At 36.4% G+C, this 19,497-nt stretch overlaps 1 protein-coding gene across 2 annotated transcripts in view; it reads right to left on the bottom strand.

The window, feature by feature from the left end:
* Positions 1-19,497, bottom strand: part of SLC16A7 (solute carrier family 16 member 7) — an 86,300-nt gene that overhangs the window by 32,801 nt on the left and 34,002 nt on the right. For both annotated transcript variants that reach the window (XM_039570862.1, XM_010413626.3), the window contains exon 2: positions 4,437-4,680. In XM_039570862.1, the coding sequence (XP_039426796.1) occupies positions 4,437-4,650 (214 nt within the window). In that variant the 5' untranslated portion in view covers positions 4,651-4,680. The remainder of the gene's footprint in view (positions 1-4,436; positions 4,681-19,497) is intronic.

Below are 19,497 nucleotides of genomic sequence, written 5' to 3'. Positions count from 1 at the left end.
GGTCCTGCCCAAAAGTAAAAATCCATAACCATCTGTTGTTTGTGTTACATGGATTTCACAACTGTCATCTCCACTGTGCACGCCATTTCATCTTCACAGCAATATCACCAAAACACCCACTGAGATAAAATCACAAATATTTTGAACATACCATATGACACATTATTTTCCAAATTAATATTAGACAAAGTCAAAATGAGGACTTGTCTATAGATTACTTTTGTGCTGTCGCATGAAAAATCCTTTAAGGGTTTGCTACTGTTTGGAAATACTTAACTTCAACCTTGACTAACTTAACCAGTACAGAAGAGAAAGGAAGATATTAAATGCTGCATTTTTAAAGTATAAGCGTGTTTTGAAAAATTATATTGGCCACTCCATGCATTTATATAGCATTTTTCTTCAAAAGCAGTCTAAAGATGACTTTTAAATTATTTACTTAGAAATATCCAGAATTTAAATTTATGTTTTCTGAACTCCAGACCAGCAAGACTGTCCCACATTTCAATCCTGGGTATGGCTTGAAGGATTTATCAGCTCTGAAGGTAATCTTTATAACCCAATGTTATACCCAAAAAGTTCTTTTTGAGAAAAAACAGACAAACAAAAGAAACAAAAACCCCGAACTGAAACTGTCCTTGGAAAAATGACAGAAAATGAGTTAAGGACCAGTGAGTAAACAATCTACTTTTTCCCTGAGGAAATCTAATACTCAAGGTCAGCTCTGTCTGAAATCACTGGACCTGTCACATGGCTTCCATAGCTGCCACTATGGCTCCTATCAAACCCACACTGAAAGCAATGAAAACATTTTTACTGGAAACAGATCGAGGTCTGATAAGAAGTTCCCTAATCACCTTTGGCTGATAATGTTGCACAAAGCAAGAGGTGAAGTTTGGAAAAAGTGAAGAATGAACTAAGAGAACTTGAGGTCAAATGTATTTGATCTTTTTCTTTAATTCCTTAATGTCTCTGTGTGTTGGAGCAGAAATATGACTCTGCAGGTGTATGGATACATATATAGTTTGTATACATAAGAATACATACATGCATATGCACTTTATATACATATCTGTTCACACATGTACAGGAACACAGATTGCGCTGTCAGGATAACTCAACTAATTCAATTTTATCCCAGATTCTGTCCTCCAGTAACAAAAGTCTGATGGTCCCAATCTCAGCCCCTTGGGTGTAGGAATCTATCACAAAACCATCACCCTTAATTTAATGCAATTGACAGTCTCTGCTCAAGAGAGGCAGAAGAATGAGTTACCATGGAGACTGAACTACTGCCCTTCTCCAGAGGATGCTTTTATCAAGCATGGCCTGAACAGTAGAGACTGTGCAATACTTATAGCCTTAATCACATCACTGGATCTTGCTTTTTGGGATGTCTTCTTAGTAAACTCTAACAAACATCAAAAGGTTGGGGGGTAGGGGAAGAAGGAAGAGAGAGCTTAACAAAACAAACAAACTAACCCCCTAAAACACAACAAAAACCAGTATGAAACTGCACGTTGTGCCAGATTGAGAGAGAAAGGAGTTTCATATTGATTTGATTTATCAGATTTGTCACCTCTGCCTGGTGTTTCTTAACGTGGTGAATGCTGTGCTTGACCTATTTGCTGGAATTAACCAGGACTGCAGGAGACCATATGGATTGCCAGATGGTCTGCTATAATTTAATGCCATTTATTCTAAGTATGAAGTAAGTGATAAATATAATTAACATTCTTTTAGCTCCTTACTGGAGCTTTTTTCTCAGGCATTGAAAGGTAAGTTAATACCTTGTTGCAGAAACACAGATGCCAGCTAATTACTGCAAGAGGCTGCAGCCTCCAAAGCAAAAAGTGTCTGGACAGATTCTAACTTATTCACTGACCCCACTGTGATGATTAATAGGTCGAATGCTAAGCTGTAATGAGGATGACAGATCTTAGATGTTTTCAGGTTACCGTGATTAGTAGTATGATGAACATCATTTATTGCAGATATATGTATCACACTTCATAGTAAACAATACACCTTGTACTTGCAGGCTGAACGTGTATTTCACATGACAGTACATCAAATATGAAGGAAGAATCAAACCACCGTCAGACAGTAAAAACAACGAAGCGATTTCCTTCAGAAATGTTTTTCCAGATTGCTATTTCATATTCTGCCAGTGATTGTCTAAATGGCCTATTTTTTAGGAAGTGGTCCTAGAGAAGCTTTGGCTTCAAAGAGTGTTTATATCAGGCAGGGTCGTCATTCTCAGCATTTTAAGACCACGAGTCTGTAACAAGATATCCAAACAACTTTGGCCACTGTTCCTGTGCTGATAATCTTTGTAGTAAATGGGGTAGGTGTTGGCAGAATGAATTGCAAACAATTTTGTAGCTTTTAATGTCAATATACAAGTGGACTTAGTATCTGGTAATCAGAACAGTCAAAGAAGTATTAGAGAAAGGGAAGAAATATGGAATCTTTTGTATTTAACATGAAAAGTTGTGCATGTTGAACCTTGCAGATAAAAATGACCACAGCTAAATGTCCTGAGATTTTCATGTGTACCATTAATAAAACCTGGGGGAACTTTGACCTGATAGAAATGGCATAAATTAAATGCTGTGCAGAGAATACAACATAACAGCACCCACACTAGAGAGCAAACCTTCTTCACATTGTTAAAGGAGCCCAGTGTCAGCAAGTCACAACATATGGAAAGCAGAAAAAATCCAGCTTTTCAGCACCTGTGTTCTTCCCATGCTCCAGATGGGTTCAACACTTGTTCAGAGACCACTCAGGTACACTCCACAGTGCAGGTGCTGATGCACCTTTAAGGAAGCACTACTTTAGAGGGGACCTGAACATGATGAGACACATCCTCTTTCACTTCACTCTTGATTGCATCAAGTTATTTCTTCACCTGGTGAATTTTGGCGAATCACTTGACTACTGTCGCTGGTCCTATGAAATCCTTTATACTTCTCCACTGACATATGAATAACTTATGATTTTCTATTTGTACATGGATTAAAAAAGTATCAAAATGTCTGAACAGTATGCTTCTGTTGATATTGATACCATTTGTCAAGATGTCTTCATAAGGTCTCTGTAACTCCCAGTACTGGAAAAAAACCCCATTTTTCCCTCCCATCAGCTGAAAAATATTTACCTGAGGTGCTAAAGCTAATGCTATGATGGCTCCAGCTTCCTTATTATACTCAGAGGGGAAAAAGAGGTAGTTGGAGAGAGCAATCCAGGTAGCCTGATTTTCTTTGTAGGCAAGCTCCTCACTTCCCTGACTGCTAAATAAGCTATGGCCATTCATGTGTCAAAATTTACGGAGACTGAAATAAGAGATAAAAAAACTACCATGCTAAAAATGAGACTTCATGCATCCTTCAATAGATCATTTGTTGGACCTGATAACACTGTACTTTACTATTGCACAGATGCCACTTCTGAAAAATTCTGGAGTGATACTCTTCAGTGACTAAAGAGTTTCAGTATCAGTACACTATCGGCACAATGTTTTCAGTCTCTATATATATACACTCACACACATGTACATATTCATAAACACACACATGTTTATAAATCTATGCATTTAATTGCTCCATCAGTGCAAATAGTCAGATGTTCCAGGTGGTCACCTCTTAATACTAAAAGAAAGGGAAATACCAGATGTGTTGCCTGAATTAATGTAATTCACACCTCTGAACTGTCTAAGTGTTTTGCCTAAGCAGCATCTAGCTCTCACCAATAGTTAAAAAAGAAAAAAATTCTGAAAAAAGAAGAAACCATGCAGAATTTAACAAGTTAGTCCTTTGGGGTTGATAGACAAAAAGCCTGTCAAAGCAGATTTGACACTTAGTTCTTAAACACAGTTTTATACTTTAAAATCCTTTTTCATCTGTCTTGTTCTTTACTTGCTTGCTTACAAGAGAAAAGGTATCAGAGAATATATGTTCACTGTTCAGTCCCAAGAATAAGATTGTCTGCATCTTAGCTGTCATACAGATGGCATGTTTGAAACATCACTCTTGACCTAAATGGAAAATATGAATTTAGGACAAATAAGGACAGGATATAAACCCCCCGTCTACAGAGGAATACCTGTGTCTCGCTAATGAACTCTCATTGCCATAAAAATTTTCTGTGATTAAGCTTCATCATTGGATTTGCTGAGAGATCTCACCAAGGCAGTGGAAACTGACTAAATTTACCCCTAGACCCAGAAGAAATTATTTGGGCACTGATTTGTTGGAAAATTGTACTCTCAAAAATTGTGACTTTAGGGAAAGATTGCAAAATCTTTTTTTACCTAAATTACCTAAATCTTAGGTAGAGGAACAAAGAAAAGGCCATAAGGGGAAAATTGCTTTAGGATCATATGAAAAAAACCAACCAACCAATGTTATTTGCTAATTTCACAAATGTCTTACCTCCTGCATACATGACAGCCAACATTATCGATGATATCCAAGCTATCTCACTATATGATGTGTGGAAGATCTCTTGTATTTCTTTGAAGAATACTGTGATGGCTTTGGGGAAGGCATAGGAAAATCCAATGGAGATAAAAGCCCCAAAGACCACAACCCATCCCCAGCCTCCATCAGGAGGTGGGTAATCTGGCGCTCCTGCTGCAGGTGGCATTTTTTGGTCTCTGTCTCTTCTCCAACTAGACTGAAAAACAAGGAAAGAAAAAGGATGTTAATTTTTTTCCCCTTTTTCTCCATATCAAACTACAGTATTCAAAAGTCATCTGCAGGGATCATAAAGAATCCCCAGAGCAAAGACCAATTTCCAGCTTTCATGGGACCACAGAATGAGAGTAGCTGCTTCTAGAAGCAAAAGCTGTTCTGCAAAAAAACTTGTGGCAAGAATATTTCCAAGAGCCTAGTCAATATGTGGCAACTGTTACAAATCACTGATCTCAGTCACTGAAGCTGTATTTGCAATTAGTCACTTATTGCAAAGTGACTAGTTTGTGTGGGTTGATTTACGTAGCTCTACCATCTACAGTGTGGAGAAAAAACAATAGAAAAAAGTTACACCTAAATTATAACTAAATGCTATAAATAAGTGTTAGTGAGATTTATTGGTACCACAGCAAAATCATCAGCAACAACAGAAAGGAACAAATTGCAAATATCTGAAAAGCATGTTCTAAGGAGAGATTTCTAAGCTAAAATTCCCTGTGTACCCATAAAATAAATACACAATATTAAAATTCCATGTTGTACTCTTAAGATTTTGGTATTTTAATGATGATAGTACTTGCAGGAACAAGGTGGAGCTTGATGGTACTAATTTTGCTCTTTCCACGGCAGAAGACATCAGGAAGCCTTTCAGTAATAAACCTCACAAGCTTTCCACAGCTCTTCTCTAATTTAGAACTGGCCATAAGAGCTGCCACCAGAATGATACCTTACAGAGGTTCTGAGAGGTATAGCCAACACATTCAGGCAGCTCAAGAAATCATAGGAAATTCACATAAAAGGCCTGAAATAAATTTTGTATTGCTAATATCATCCTCATATCTAAAACTCTAAGTTTTTTACATTCTGCATTGCCTTTTTAGAAAATATGTAGACGTGAAAACGCATTATTTTATTTCTGAGATTTTTTTCCACTATCAAATCCCTTTATTATTAAATGCTGAACTGGAGTCTGCTGTGGTTTTTTCTGTGTAATCCAGCCTACACAGACAGTATGAACTGCAAATTCTCCTTTCCTCCCTGTTTCTTTCTTGGGCATTTAGGCAACTTATTACTCTATTGGTCTCCTGCCATACTAGTATTGAAAACTGTGGATGACAACAGTGAGTAGGTTACTGTTATGCTTATGATTACCAGCAAGTCTCTACATGATTTCTTCTGTGCCACTTACAGCATATTCCAATTTCTCACAGTAAACTGCATTAGCAGTGGGAGTGAGATGATTACCTTAAAAAAACCAAAAAAACCAACTGTGTCAGCTTATACTTATCTCTTGGGATACTGCCTGGAGTACTTTCAGGGTAAATGCCGTGTATCACTGCATGCAATATATTCCACAAAACAAGCAAAATGTTGTTTTTAACATAACCTATCACTAGGTTAGCCCTGTAATAGAAACCCAGTGTACTTATGATTCTCCACTTCACTGAAGCTGACTGTAGACATCAGCTACAATCTCATGTAGCTGCCACACCTCTAGGGAAAGCTAAATCAATGACTAAAACATCTGGCTTTTAGGCAAAATTTTAAAAACCCAGGTAGTTTGGCTTCTGCACATATAACAGAGATTTCCTGCAGGCAGAATTAGGCATCTATTGCTCTGTACACAGAGCATATAAATCTTTTTACATGCATGTCCAGAAAGAACTTCTGTTATGTACTTTGTTTCTGCTTATTCTAGTCTCAGTTTAATATTAGTTCACAGAGAAAACAGAGAGGAAAACCTGGGCCTGCCACTAGAACAAGTTGGACAAACAGAAACAATTCTGGTCGCTGAGACTTAACTTTGTCAAAAGTGTTAAATGCTACTTTGTTTTTGATAATCAGGATCCATTAGAAGAAAAGAGTATCTCAGAAAGCCCACGATCACACGGAGCACAAATAAAAATGATCAATTGCATGTTCAAGAGCACAAACCCTCAAATTTGCCATAAAAAGCAAAATTCTGTTTCTGTGAGTTAAGTGGAAGTAAACAACAAAGTTTGCTATCTATCCCAGAAAAGCTGTTTTTCTGCTCATCTGAGAATACTTTTGGTTGTTTCATGAACAAAAGGTTAACTATTGTTTTCTTACACTTCAAGGGCTTGAGCATATTTGTTTTCATACTTAATATTCACATGACAACACTTCTATCGCTATTACAAATTTTCGTAATGGCAAACAACATCAACATATTGCTCTTCATAAAAATGGAAGGGGTTTATCAATTTACTGAGGAAGCACTCCTTTTCCTAAAAATAATACAAAAGCACTTTGAAAAATCACAGCCACCACATTAGTCAAAAGAATGTTGAAGGTTCCTGAATGTCACTAATGAATGGTTTGGAGAGATCCCGCTATATCCATCCCTTTAGGGTAGAAGAACAGGCTCTGACAGTTCAGTGCTTTCCTCCCTTCAAAAGCTTCACAGTAAATTATAGGAGCATTAAGGAGAGAAGCAAAGGGACATAGGCTGCTCCTGTGCCTTAGCCTAGAGGCAGACTGGTGCAAAGGCCACTGCATGGTCCTGTCTGCCAACCTACACTGGGCATTACGCTGTCACAAAGGGACTGGATCATTGTATCTCACACCTCCTGTTTATCCCATGAAGTAGAGCTAAGAATAGTTTCCCTGATATTCCTTTATGATCATCATGGCAAATATTAGCTTCAGTTAATAAAAGGTGAAGAGGAAAAAATGATAAATATATGTTTGTACCAAGATGAAAATAAGTATTAATTTTCTCACAAACATTAAATCCAACATCTCAAACATTCCATATATGCTATGGAGCTAAAGCAGTATTCTCCTGTAAAATCTGCACTTAATATCCTTGAAACTGAATCCCCTAAAGAAGTCTAACCCATTAATAAACCCAGCTCTAACCTAAGCCTAACTAGTAAGATTTGGGTAGTATAGGTAGTATTAAGACAAGTGTAAAATCCACTAGCAACCAAAAACACCCCAGGATTTTACATGAGTAGATACAAATGTTGATAAAGAAAGAAGCAAAAGATGAAGGAATGAAGCAATGACAAGCAAAATGCCTTTTCAGAACTTTTAGAGGTTATTATGGGCTGTGAAGAATAAAAAAAAATATGGTAGAAATCATAAAAATAAATATGTGTGATGATGTTCACGTGAAGGACACAGTACCAGACCAAGATAAGAAAAAAAGAAACAGCACTTGAGTAAATAAAGGTCACCACCAGTGTTTTTAGTCAGTCACATGAATTCCATCATGTGCCTAAAACTAGCAAGGCAGCATTGCTTGTACCTATGCCTTTCAAGGCAAGCAGCGGCCTTCCCTCTCCCAGGGAACCAGCAGGGGAATAGTGACTAGAGTGGGTCCTGAGTGAAGCCATCAATCTCACCTCTTGCTGTCAAATATACAGAGATTGCTCAGCCCTTACATACCCTGAGTCAGATGTGCACAAGGATTTTCTAAGCTCCCTCTAGTTCCCATGTATAAATCCCATTTATGTAAGCAGTGAACAAGAACGCAGCTTACTGTAATAAGAGCTGCATGTGTCTGCTAACAAATAGGGGAGAAACAAGACAGGGGCACTTTTATAACATCTGATACACAACATTTTTATTGCAGTTTTCAGCACATTTGAACTTAATTAGGCATATGAGAACTAGTGAACAAAAGAAAGAAAGAGAAAAAAGGAAGGAAGGAAGGAGGAAGGAAGGGAGAAAGGAAAGGAGTGAAAGGAAGGAAAAAAAGGAGAAAGAAAAAAGGAAAAAAGCAGCAAGCAAGCAATAAGGTTAAACTAAGAGCAAATGCTACAAACAAATAATGTATCTTGATATTATGCATTGCAGACTTCAGTCAGGTATAATCAACCTGTTCAAACTGCTCATGCACCTACCAATACCTCATTAATATTCTGCCATTGCCAGCTGCCTGAATCAGCTATCAGCACAACAGCTTGTCAAAGACCCTTCTGAGAAGGGTTTATATTGTTCTCTTTTTTACTGAGACTCTCATTTTACTGTGAGTTTTAGTTTTGTTTTTCTGCAACATTAGAGTAACTTTGTTTTTCTGCTTGCATTTTGCCTGCCTTGTCCTCAATGTGCCCCATCATCACTTGATTCAGCAGCCACTTGTCCCAGAGTAACAGAACTGGCATGTGAAAAATCTGTCCCCAGTTGCTGTAGGATAGTAGGAATAGTTGGCATTTGTGTACTGCCCTCCCGTTCCACTCAGTAAGCCAGGAACTGCAAAAAGCTGTGCAAACTTGAGCACAGTTATAACACCCCTGTGAGGTGACTGAGAAATGACTTTTAGACATGAGAAACAAATGTGGTAACAGACTGAGTAACCCTAAGTCTTGTCCCAGATCAGAGCTGGCATATGGACTAATGTCCAAATAAGATGTGAGTTATGACTGAGATTTTTAACTGTGTTTTTTAGAATCTCATTAAGTAGCAAATGCAGATTATTTGTACCTCTTAATACTACAACTAGGAGCTCAGGTGGGGTACAATGTTTGCTTTATAGGTTTGAATAGTCTGCTGCTCCAACTTAGCCTTAACACATGTTAATTACACTGCTGTATTTGAAATAAATGCATTAGAAAATAATGAGTTAAATAAGAATTATAGTCTTATAAAAGGTCCTTGCTTAAATGCTGCAAGTTTTTCAATTTTCATGAACCGCTATTTTAATGAGTTCTAAGCAGGATGGCAGAACAGCAGGTACCATCTCATCAAATGGCATGGCCTCACCAACATTTTATAAGCTATTGTCATGATTCTGGGAACAACTTTCAGACTTTGAAGAAAAACGTATCTTGTTAGTTTTGTGAGAAGGCTTTGCTCCTACTTGTGACTTTTTTTCTTTTGGAGAAAGGGAGGATGCGTAAAGACTCTTGATTGTAAGGTAACAAGAGAGTCTGTTCTCTGCTTTTAGCTCTAACTACTCAAATCTGGAGGCAGTGTAGATCCTAAAGAGGTCTGGTACCTAGCCTTAAAGAACAGGCTAATTGTTCTGAAAGGGGAAAATAGTTTCCTTTTTGTCTATATTCAGAGACTAAGGGTTGTGTGATAAATAAAACCCAGGTAGATGAAAGATGCACTCACAGTCTGATTTCACTTCCTTTTTTCCACTAGGGTCTAATCTTCAGGACAAATACACCCTGTGTGAGACAAAAACAACTAAAAATGCCCAGGCTAGTTAGCATTTTAGAAATGATGCTGGGTTTTGTAAAGTATCTTCAACAGGCTTGGATCTAAGGGTCATGTTGTAAATGCTTTCCAGACCACTGTATGACAATAACTTACATATAATATATTAAATTGCATTTACGGGGCTTATATTAGGATTTGCTACTCTTGCTAAAAGTCTAAACAAAAATAATCCCAAAAATCACCATTCTTACTTAAAGCCTATTTCACTTCATTCTTTAACAGCACAATATCCAACATTATAAAAAATATATCTACAGGTATTTTAAGTCTAAAGCTCCAGCTTATTGAGAAAAAAACCTTTTTTTTTTTCTTGAAGAAAAGATGAAGGAACTAGTTCTAAATATTCATATTTATGAAACAAATATGGAGTTATTTACTGTTAAGAATCAGTGCAGTGCAGTGTACCTGTCATCCCACTGCAGCAGTAACAAAACAAGTGTTTGAAGCAGTGTGGGAAAGTAAGAGCCCCTCACACATCCAGGGCAGACATATTCATATCACTGTTCCAATTGTCTAGGAGGTTGGCAGAGGCAGGCTTCATGGAGGGAAGCAGAGAAGAGTGAGAGGCTCATGATGTAAGATAAAATTAAATGAACAATCCCCATAACTCTTTTTTCTTAGGGTCTAGCATTTTAATGGACTGATTCTTAGGGACAGCATCAACTGGGCAGATAATTGGATGTTAAATCAAAAACTGTTTGCTGAGCTATACAAGGATGATTACAGATGTGAGTTCCTGATGGCTGTGGGAATATTCACAGAATCACAGAATATGCTGAGTTGGAAGGGACCCACAAGGATCACTGAGTCCAACTCTTACCCCTGCACGGGATACTCCAAGAGTCACACCATGCACCTTAGAGAATTGTGCAAACGTTTCTTGAACTCTGTCAGGCTGGTGCTGCAACCACTTCCCTGGGGAGTCTGTTCCAGTGCCCAACCACCATGAGGGTGAAGAATGTTTTTTCTAATATCCAACCAAAACATCCCCTGAAACAACTTCAGGCCCTTCCCTCTGTCTGTCACTGAGCACCACAGAGAAGAGATCAGTGCCTGCCCCTCCTCTTCCTCACAAGGAAGTTGTAACTGCAATGAGGTCACTCCTCAGTCTCCTCTTCTCCAGGCTGAACAGACCAAGTGACCTCGGCCACTCCTCACACAGCTTGCCCTCAAGGCCCTTCACCATCTTTGTTACCCTCCTTTGGCTCTCTAATAGTTTAATGTCTTTTTTATATTGTGGTGATCAAAACTTCACACAATATTCCAGCTGAGGCCATACCAGTGCAGAGTGTATGTAGAGGTCTAGTTCACTTTTACAAAGAAGACTGAAATAAAGGCACATAATCTAATTTCTTTCTTCCTCTTAGAGGACTCAAAATACAGTTACTAACACAGAAGTGAGTCTTATAAGATACAGCCCTATAAAAAGCAAAAACATATAAATTATGCTGTTAGTGTAATTAAAATTCCATTTGCACTAAGGCCAAAGCTATTACTAAGTCAGTAACTAAAGTGAGTTTTTTACAGTACTGGAACCTCCATCTGAGAAAATTATATTCTAAATATATTGGAATTGTTACATCACTGAAATCAGATCTGCAGCATTGCTGAGTCAGTAGTGAGATGACTAATGTAATTTGTCAAAACTAATATTAATGCAGTATTTATAATTAATTTGATTTTTGTTGGTGGGTTTGGTTTTTTAGTTGTTTTTTATTTTAAACTTCTTTTGTTGTGCTGCCACATTCTCCTGGGAAACCATTATCTGTATTCACAGTCACAGTCACGAGTTGGACTTCCATTCATCATGTCTTCTTTTATTACCTTTTTTCATTGATTTTAAGGGAAACCTATATGACTGGCTTACTCTGGATAACTCAATACCTAGACGACTAGAGTTAAGTGAAATGAATTCCAACTGAAGTGATTACAGTTCTGTTTTAATTACTGCGAAAACACAGTCAATAGAATATCTAACCTAAAGAGGTTGTCACTCCACTCAAATTGAAGCACACTGAAATGAACTGTTGATGGCTAAATTTAAAATGCCAGTGATCCAGTCTGAAGAATTAATCAGATATAACAATAAGTTGATTGAAGTTGATAAAAAATTCTGCAGACCTGAAAAAAAAACAAACCACCGAACTAATCAACCTTTCAACAAAATGCAACCCAGAACTTTCTTCTGCCATTAAAGAACTAGTTTTAATAAGCTTAGCTAAACTTTCCTTTATAAGTCAAAGTCTTAGCTCCCTACACTGCAACAGTATTGATAAACTTATTAATTAATTTCTAACCACTTGTACCATCTCTCAAATTCTAGCACTACTCTCTCATATTTAAGTATGGTAGTTACCAGCTTTAAAACTTACAGATCCTTGGTATTTTAACTCTTTTTACACCAATATTGAACATTTTTTTGGTAATATTAGCCTTTCAACTACATCAGCACACTCATCTTCCCCAAAACTCACACTGAATAAATGTTTTAAAAAGAAGACTTCCCAGAATAACAGAAGTCATGTAAATTTGGAATGGTATGCTTGATATATATTTTGAAGAGTTCTGATGTTTGGAAGCAAGGTTATATATTCATGCATTTGTAATATTTTATAAATGGAAGAACTAAGGTTTCAAGTCAGTGTTAATGGAGTTGTCTGCACAGCTGTTGCACATTTTTTTGATAAATAAACAGCAAAATCTTTCTAAAGCAGCAGATTTTCCATTATCAATAATAACAGATACTCATTTTAATACCATTCTCTCAATACTAAGTTGCAGGAAAAAATATCAGTTATGGGAAAAGCTAACCTATACTTAGGCTGCACCTAATATTTTCAAAATCTAAATTTGCATCTTTTTACATAAACATGTAATTTGGAGGTGGAAATATTTAATTCATTTATTGCTGAAGATAATATTCACATTCATCTGTGAGCTGAATATTTGACATTAGGAAGATTCAATAGATTCCAATTGAAATTCTGCTGACATTAATTCCTGTAAATTTTATGAAAGTTACTCTGGACTCTTGCACTTAGAATCCAACCCTTGGCTGTCTTCTCTGCTCCAGCATTATGGCCCAGTGGGTTTTTTGTATATGTCCCACCACTTGTCTAAATCCTGGCCTGAAAGAATCATCTCACACATACTGGGAAAATATTTTTCTTCTATTCTCGTGCAACACATGACTCCCATGGGTGGAAATAGTTACTAATGCTTAAGCCTCAGTGACAACTACTTAGATTATATAATAGGAAGTAAACTGATCTGGATTTTTTTCCTAAGAGCATATGACGGGGAATATATAACAGGCCAAGGCTGGAAAACAACTCCAGATTGCAAAAGTCTATACAGGGGTCACATTTCATTTATTCCGGCCAGTGTGGAAATTGTTACTAGTTTAAGAAATTTTTCTCTATTACTAGTAAAATGGGCAAACTTAGGAATGCTTCTGATGACATAGTCTTTTAGAAGTGTGAACTAGGAAAGCTAATGAATTATAAATCATCTTTTAGCAAAGCTACAGTTATCTTATGTACTTTATAGAAATATAAGTAAATCAGGCAAAAATGAAAAGGGCAGAACTACCAAAATTTACAATGAGGAAAATATCTTTTAAAAAAGAAATTACTTGGGGACCACTGCATCTTGAAAAAGCAGCAAAATTTCTGCTATTCTGAGTACCCAGTTTAAAAACCTCCCCAGGAGTTAGGTCATAAGAAGCTGTTCAGTTAATACAGATTTTAAAAGTTGTATTAGAGTAGAGGAAGTATGCCATCTATTTGTATAAAATAAAACTAAAAACATACAGATAATTGAAACTGAAAAATCCAATTGATTCAGCTGTGCCTGTAAAGGCTTAATGTGTGACCTCTTTCTGCCAGTGAAAGTTAAAATGTGAGCCACTGATTCCAAACAAAACATAGCCAAAAAGTAGATTAATCCAAAAGTTGTTCTGGAATTACTAAAACATATTAGGTTACATATTTGGTTAGCAGCAAGAGAGGAAGGAAGGCAGGAAGAAGCAAGAAAGCAAGAAAGCAAGGAAAGCAAGGAAGGAAAGGAAGGAAAGGAAGAAAGAAAGAAAGAAAGAAAGAAAGAAAGAAAGAAAGAAAGAAAAGAAAGAAAGAAAGAGAAAGAAAGAAAGAAAGAAAGAAAGAAAGAAAGAAAGAAAGAAAGAAAGAAAGAAAGAAAGAAAGAAAGAAAAGAAGAAAGAAAGAAAAGAAAGAAAGAAAGAAAAAGAAAGAAAGAAAAGAAAGAAAGAAAGAAAGAAAGAGAAAAAAAGAAAGAAAAAAAAGAAAGAAAGAAAAGAAAGAAAAAGAAAGAAAGAAAGAGAAAGAAAGAAAGAAAGAAAAAAGAAAGAAAGAAAGAAAAGAAAGAAAAAGAAAGAAAGAAAGAAAAAAAGAAAGAAAGAAAGAAAAGAAAGAAAAAGAAAGAAAGAAAGAAAGAAAGAAAGAAAGAAAAAGAAAGAAGAAAAGGAGGAAAGAAGGAAATAAGGAAAGAAAGAAAGAAAAAGAGGAAAAAAAGAAAAGCATTTTTAGTACTAAATCAATGTGGCTTTGCAAATCAAAGTGGAAGAATTGTACAACGTCAACATTTTCCTCATAGAGATATCTAACTGAAAGTTTTTTCAAGCCAGAGACACTAATTTTCATTAATTTTCGTTTCATGACCAGTGATAGCCATGGCTCTGAAAAAGCAACACGTGACAGCAAGGTATGTTCCCCTCTCCAACTGTTTCCAGTTCCTGGCAAATAGATAATCACACAGGTATGCTAACATGGTGCTCATGCTTGGGACCAACTGGGAGCCATCCCTGAAGATGCAGTTGCCATTTCTTCAGCGCAGAAATCAGATGGTAATAGCACCTTGAGGACTGTGCAGGGGAATCTAACTTCTCTAACCACCTATCATCGAAGTTAACAGCCATGTCCAGCCCACTCAACTTTCAGCCTGTCTTATGCTGACATTTATGCTGGTAAGAGATCATAAAAGAAAGTCTACTCCTATTTAATAACCGACAACTTTGAGCAAACTGCTACACAAATGGGGAGGCATACATTTACGTGGGACAGTGTAGTATACACAGATACCAGATACACTTGCCGTCTCTTGATGACTGAATATGGCTAGTAGAAACAGAAAAGCTGTGTTAGCTCAGTATCCCATTGATGCAACTTGGCTCTGTTTGAGTATCATGGCATGGTGCTACACAAAATAAGTACACATATGATGTTTATTTGTCCAGTCTGCAACACGATGATAAAAATATTCATTTGAAGTATGTACCAAAACTAATATAATTTAGGTAGTGGCAATATTATAACATAAATAAATACAGGGAAGGAAGAAGCTATGATTGTATTTGATTTCCATGGGAAGGAAGAGGATGTTTAATTACAAACTTACTATGTACTTTGTCCAAGTGTTAATGAGATGACCTGCTGATATATATACAAAACAACTTTAAAGACCAAGATGGTTTGATCAAATTCTGACACGTACTCCTCCACCCATTGTAAGAAATTGAACATGGGGAGATCAAAAAACCTCTCTTGATTATTAAAGAGGACACTTTTTCCTAACACAGAAAGTACACAACACCCAAAGAGTACAACACACTGCTGCACCTCTTAGAGAACAGTTCTACAATGCTACAGCAAAAACAACCTTCAACTAATTTTCAACAGGCTTTAGAATTTATCAAGGATTTTATGTAAATCATATTGTTTATACATGTATAATTTGCAATGTTTTTACTCTGCCATTTACTAACTCCTCATAGAATACCCAGAACATATGCATGAAAGCCATGGTTCTGCTCTGGCACAATGGCACTGAAAAGTTGTTTGGTGCTTGTCAATACACTCAAAGAGATGACCAACCACTGAAGGATGTATGAGAAGTGCTAGATCTTTCTGAAAACCCTCCCTTTTCATGCTGACATCAAGAATTTCTGAAGAACCTAGAAATCGATTTTTTCCTGATTTTTTGGTCATATTTTCCATATTCAAATTTCCCATTATAGATTTTCCATTTATTCCCAGCACCATTGATTTAAGTTGATACCATCTATTTTCCATTTCATTTACAATGAGAAACATAAGCCTTTTGGAACATAAGCTTTTTGACCAGCTATCTCAGGCTGGTAGGAAAGTGCTCCTTTCAAACGTTAAGAGGAACTCTTTTTCTTACTATGCACAATCAAAACAGGCTACTGCCTGGGTTGCAGACCCAAAAGGTAGACCTGAAAGATGAAGCCCTGAAGTGCAACAGCCTGTTAGTTACAGGATATGAACTTGCTAATGCATTAGCTGTGTTTTAGCTAGCAAATTTCTCATTTTGCTTGACAGAGAATATGGGGTAGCATTGCTTCATTGCTCAAAAGCAACCTGATAAATCCACTACAAGATTCATTGTTGTTGAGTTATGCTGGACTCTTAACTGTGAAACTTCTCCCATGTACCAAAATGGTTTGCTCTACATAACCCCTCTTTGCCAAAGTCATACCTATGTAAACAGACCCACAAGCATCAGCTTTTACATTTCTGCATCATCACAAGAAAAGCTTTACACTTCAGATTATTTTTCTGCAAACTGAGATAACATAACACTCCTTATTCTCATTCTTGAGTATCTAGAATAGAATTAAAATCCTCAAAAATTGACTATAATAGCTATGTAGAAACAGTAGTAGAGTTTACAAAAATATATATCAAATGAGACAAGAAATAAAAAGATCTCTGTGGCATTTGCATCCTCCCAATTAGCAAAAGGGCACAGGAAAAAATGTTCACAGAAGACACTAGTTAAGCTACATTTATCTGGAAGCTTAATAAATCAAGAGCAAACCATATCCACTGTAGGGCAATGAGCACATCAATATAAGAAATGAGTCTACTGTCCCTTTCAGGACAGAAGTTTCATCAGTTCAGAGGCAAAACACTGAGTTGTGTTTTTCCTTGTAAAAAGCAGATATATACACGTTTGGTTGTTCATGATACACGTTTGGTTGTTCATGAGTTCTACTGAAGGCCAATGGACTCATAAGAGTTTAGCCAAACTTTCTATATACAAAATTATTTGTAACGCATAAAAACACGTACAGCACACTCCACACACCTATTCATTTTGTCTTGATAACAAGAAAAAGAAGTGGCAGTGGAGTTGTGTAAATCTCGAGGTTTTTCCTTGAGAAAGCAATACAATGCTGGGATTCAGAGCCTAAGCATTATAGTCCCCTGAAGACCACTTTCAGTCTTCAAGACAATAATATTCTTCTTTGTGTACAAAACAACTCTGGAGTTTATGTGTTTTGCTAAAGTCTTTAAAGACATCTCTTTTACTTATTTTCACGGAAGTCTTAAACTATTATCTGCCTATGCATAAGTATGCATAGACTATGCATACACTTCCTATACATAAACTTTCACATACAGCCCAACTGACTTCAAAGGGGAATAAATGGATTTGAACTCCATTCAAGTTTTATTTAGCTAGATCCTTTCTCAGTCAATAGCTGCAGATGAAACAATCACTACCTTCTGGGATGACTGGGTTTAACTACAACTTTGTTTCTTTGCAGATTCTTCTCCAAACAGATTTTTCAATACTTCTCTTACCTCTCAAAATATTACTAGATACACTATGAGGTGTTCCTGTGGGGAAGTTGTTATTGTTGTAATCTGATTCAAGCATAATACCTATTTGCTATTCAATCTTAGCATTATTATTCCATTTTCGTGACATTTTACAATTTGAATATTAAACATGGAATTTGTGTCTGTCCTTTTTCTTTTCTTCCCTTGAAGTTAAGCATTGTGAGATTCATCAGTCAACAAAATGTTTATATGAGAAAAGAACCATTGTGTAAAACAAACTCTGCCCGAATGAGGCCCAAATAAATCTGTATGGCTTTTATGTGTAGAAAAAGCATGGGTTGTTTCTTTCCTTTTTCCCTAATATAACTTAGTCATCCAAAAACCATGTCTGTAAAACACCACATGCATTTATTACACCCTTTATATGATGAAAGAAGCATGTGATGGAAAAACATATTTGAGGGTTTCTGCCTGTGCATCTCAGGAAATGGTAAAAAGCATGTAGATGATAGCACCTATGGAATGAAATTTCAATGCACAGAGTTTTTCATTTGGCTTTTGTAGGAAAAAGTGTGATTGGCCCCTGCATAATAAAGATGTCTGTTAAAAGATGAAGCACTGATAAATCTTGAATTTTTAGGAAGTGAAAAAGGACAGTAACAGAATGCACCTGTTCAGATTTCCAGAGAAAATGTCAGAGAGCAAAAAGATGAAGTAAAGAGTGTTGTTTTCACCTTCAAAATGTGAGTAAAGCAGTAACTCCTCTGCAAAACAAAACAGGATTTTGAGGTGGGAGTGCATGAGATGTCATCTAGCTCTGGCTATTTATGAGTCTTTCAATTGGCTCTAGCTTCTATCTGTTCTGCATCAGACCCAAACCTGCTTTGTAGGGTTAGCTGTATTCTTGCATACATTCCCAGTCAATATGCATAACAAAATAGGTATTATTACTACCCATGATAGCTGAGAATATTTTAAATGGTAAATTAACACAAAGTACTGTTTAATTTCCACCAATCAAAAGAAAACCATCACCTTTTTCTAGCACCATCCCTAAATAAAACTATTTTTTCATATGCCAGTTCATAGATTTTTTTATAACTATTAAAAGGAAAAAAAATAGAAATGTAAACATGATGTACAAATTCTGAATGTAAGTGAATAAAATGTTTTCTAATACAGACTTCTTCAGTGTTATTTCTAGAAAAGACAGAGTGGGGATTCCATACCTTACACACCAGTACAAGCAGAGCAGAAGAGCAATAAGATGTAATGCAAAAATCTGATTTTGAATGATGGTGAACTTTTAAGTACTGTTGACACTTTTCACACCCCACATTTGAACATGCAGGTAGGTGGTGGTTTCTAACAAGTGGATGTTTATGTATCTACCTCCTTCAAAATAAAACATGAGTGCTCACTGAAGTTAAAAAAAAAGCTCCCTTGAACTTCATTTGGATTTGAAAATTATTTCTGATCTGGAAGGTTGTCCCACAAAAACAAAGATTAAACGTTTTTAAACAGAAGAAGTACTCTAATAATTGAATTGTTCTTAGATATAAAATAGAATGCACTTAGAATATTTGTTCTGTTATACTGAATTTGTACTATTAGAAAAGCCAAAACCAGACCTACAATATAGTTCTTAGTAAGAGTACTTGACCAAAATTGTGACCAGAAGCCCTGTAAGAAAACATAAATACAAAACCAATCAAACCAGCACTCCTGTCATCTGAAGTTGCATGCCTTCTGTGATCCAGGAAAAAAATATATTAAACAAAGCAGTCACCTCCTTTGAGGCACATAGGATAAAATTTCATGTAAAGCTAAAGCAATGCTTCAGTAGATTCAAGGTTAAGACTGAGTGATTACTCATTAATTCATGCTAAGCAGACGTGTTTCAGACCAGTGGCATGATCACCTAATATAAATTGGTTTTTTTAAAAAAGCTCTCGTTTCTCCTTGTTGTTGTGACCCATCCCACTGCGGGGCTGGGGCAGCGT

The sequence above is a fragment of the Corvus cornix genome, chromosome 1A, assembly GCF_000738735.6.
Source record: "Corvus cornix cornix isolate S_Up_H32 chromosome 1A, ASM73873v5, whole genome shotgun sequence".
NCBI lineage: Eukaryota > Metazoa > Chordata > Aves > Passeriformes > Corvidae > Corvus > Corvus cornix.
This window is presented reverse-complemented; position numbering and strand designations above follow the sequence as displayed.